This window comes from Galeopterus variegatus, unplaced genomic scaffold (assembly GCF_000696425.1).
Source record: "Galeopterus variegatus unplaced genomic scaffold, G_variegatus-3.0.2 Scaffold157730, whole genome shotgun sequence".
Lineage (NCBI taxonomy): Eukaryota > Metazoa > Chordata > Mammalia > Dermoptera > Cynocephalidae > Galeopterus > Galeopterus variegatus.
This window is the reverse complement of record NW_007883841.1, coordinates 1-550: the sequence shown is the minus strand read 5'-3', so window position 1 is coordinate 550 and position 550 is coordinate 1. Positions and strand designations below refer to the sequence as shown.

The 550-nt window shown below is 63.3% G+C and overlaps 1 protein-coding gene across 1 annotated transcript; it reads left to right on the top strand.

The window, feature by feature from the left end:
• Positions 1–4: 4 nt before the first annotated feature.
• LOC103584871 (zinc finger protein ZIC 4-like) lies at positions 5–284 on the top strand (the record flags this gene model as incomplete). Its single annotated transcript, XM_008565694.1, has 1 exon — positions 5–284. A coding segment is annotated over one exon (280 nt), but the record flags the coding sequence as incomplete, so codon positions are not given.
• Between the last annotated feature and the right edge of the window lie 266 nt (positions 285–550).

Sequence of the window (550 nt, the reverse complement as noted above, 5' to 3'; positions counted from 1 at the left end):
GCCCCCGGCCGGCGGCGCCAAGCCCTGCTCCAAAACTTTCGGCACCATGCACGAGCTGGTGAACCACGTCACGGTGGAGCACGTGGGCGGCCCCGAGCAGAGCAGCCACGTCTGCTTCTGGGAGGACTGTCCGCGCGAGGGCAAGCCCTTCAAGGCCAAGTACAAGCTCATCAACCACATCCGCGTGCACACCGGCGAGAAGCCCTTCCCCTGCCCCTTCCCGGGTTGCGGCAAGGTCTTCGCGCGCTCCGAGAACCTCAAGATCCACAAGCGCACTCATACAGGTGGGTGTCTGTCCCCGGCCGCGCCGCGTCGCCGCCGCCGCCTCCTGCGCCGCCGCCGCTTCCGCCGCTGCTTCTCCTGCTCCTCCTGCTCTCCCTAATTTTTCCCTCCTTCTGCTGCTTTTTTTCGCATACGTATAACCCGGACATGTGACTTCTTTTTTTTCTCTCCCCCCCTTTTTTTTCTATGAATAAGTAATTCGATAGCACACACAGGCCCCGCGCTGGGTCCCCACTCGGCGGAGTCTCCAGCGCGCCCTCAGCCCCTC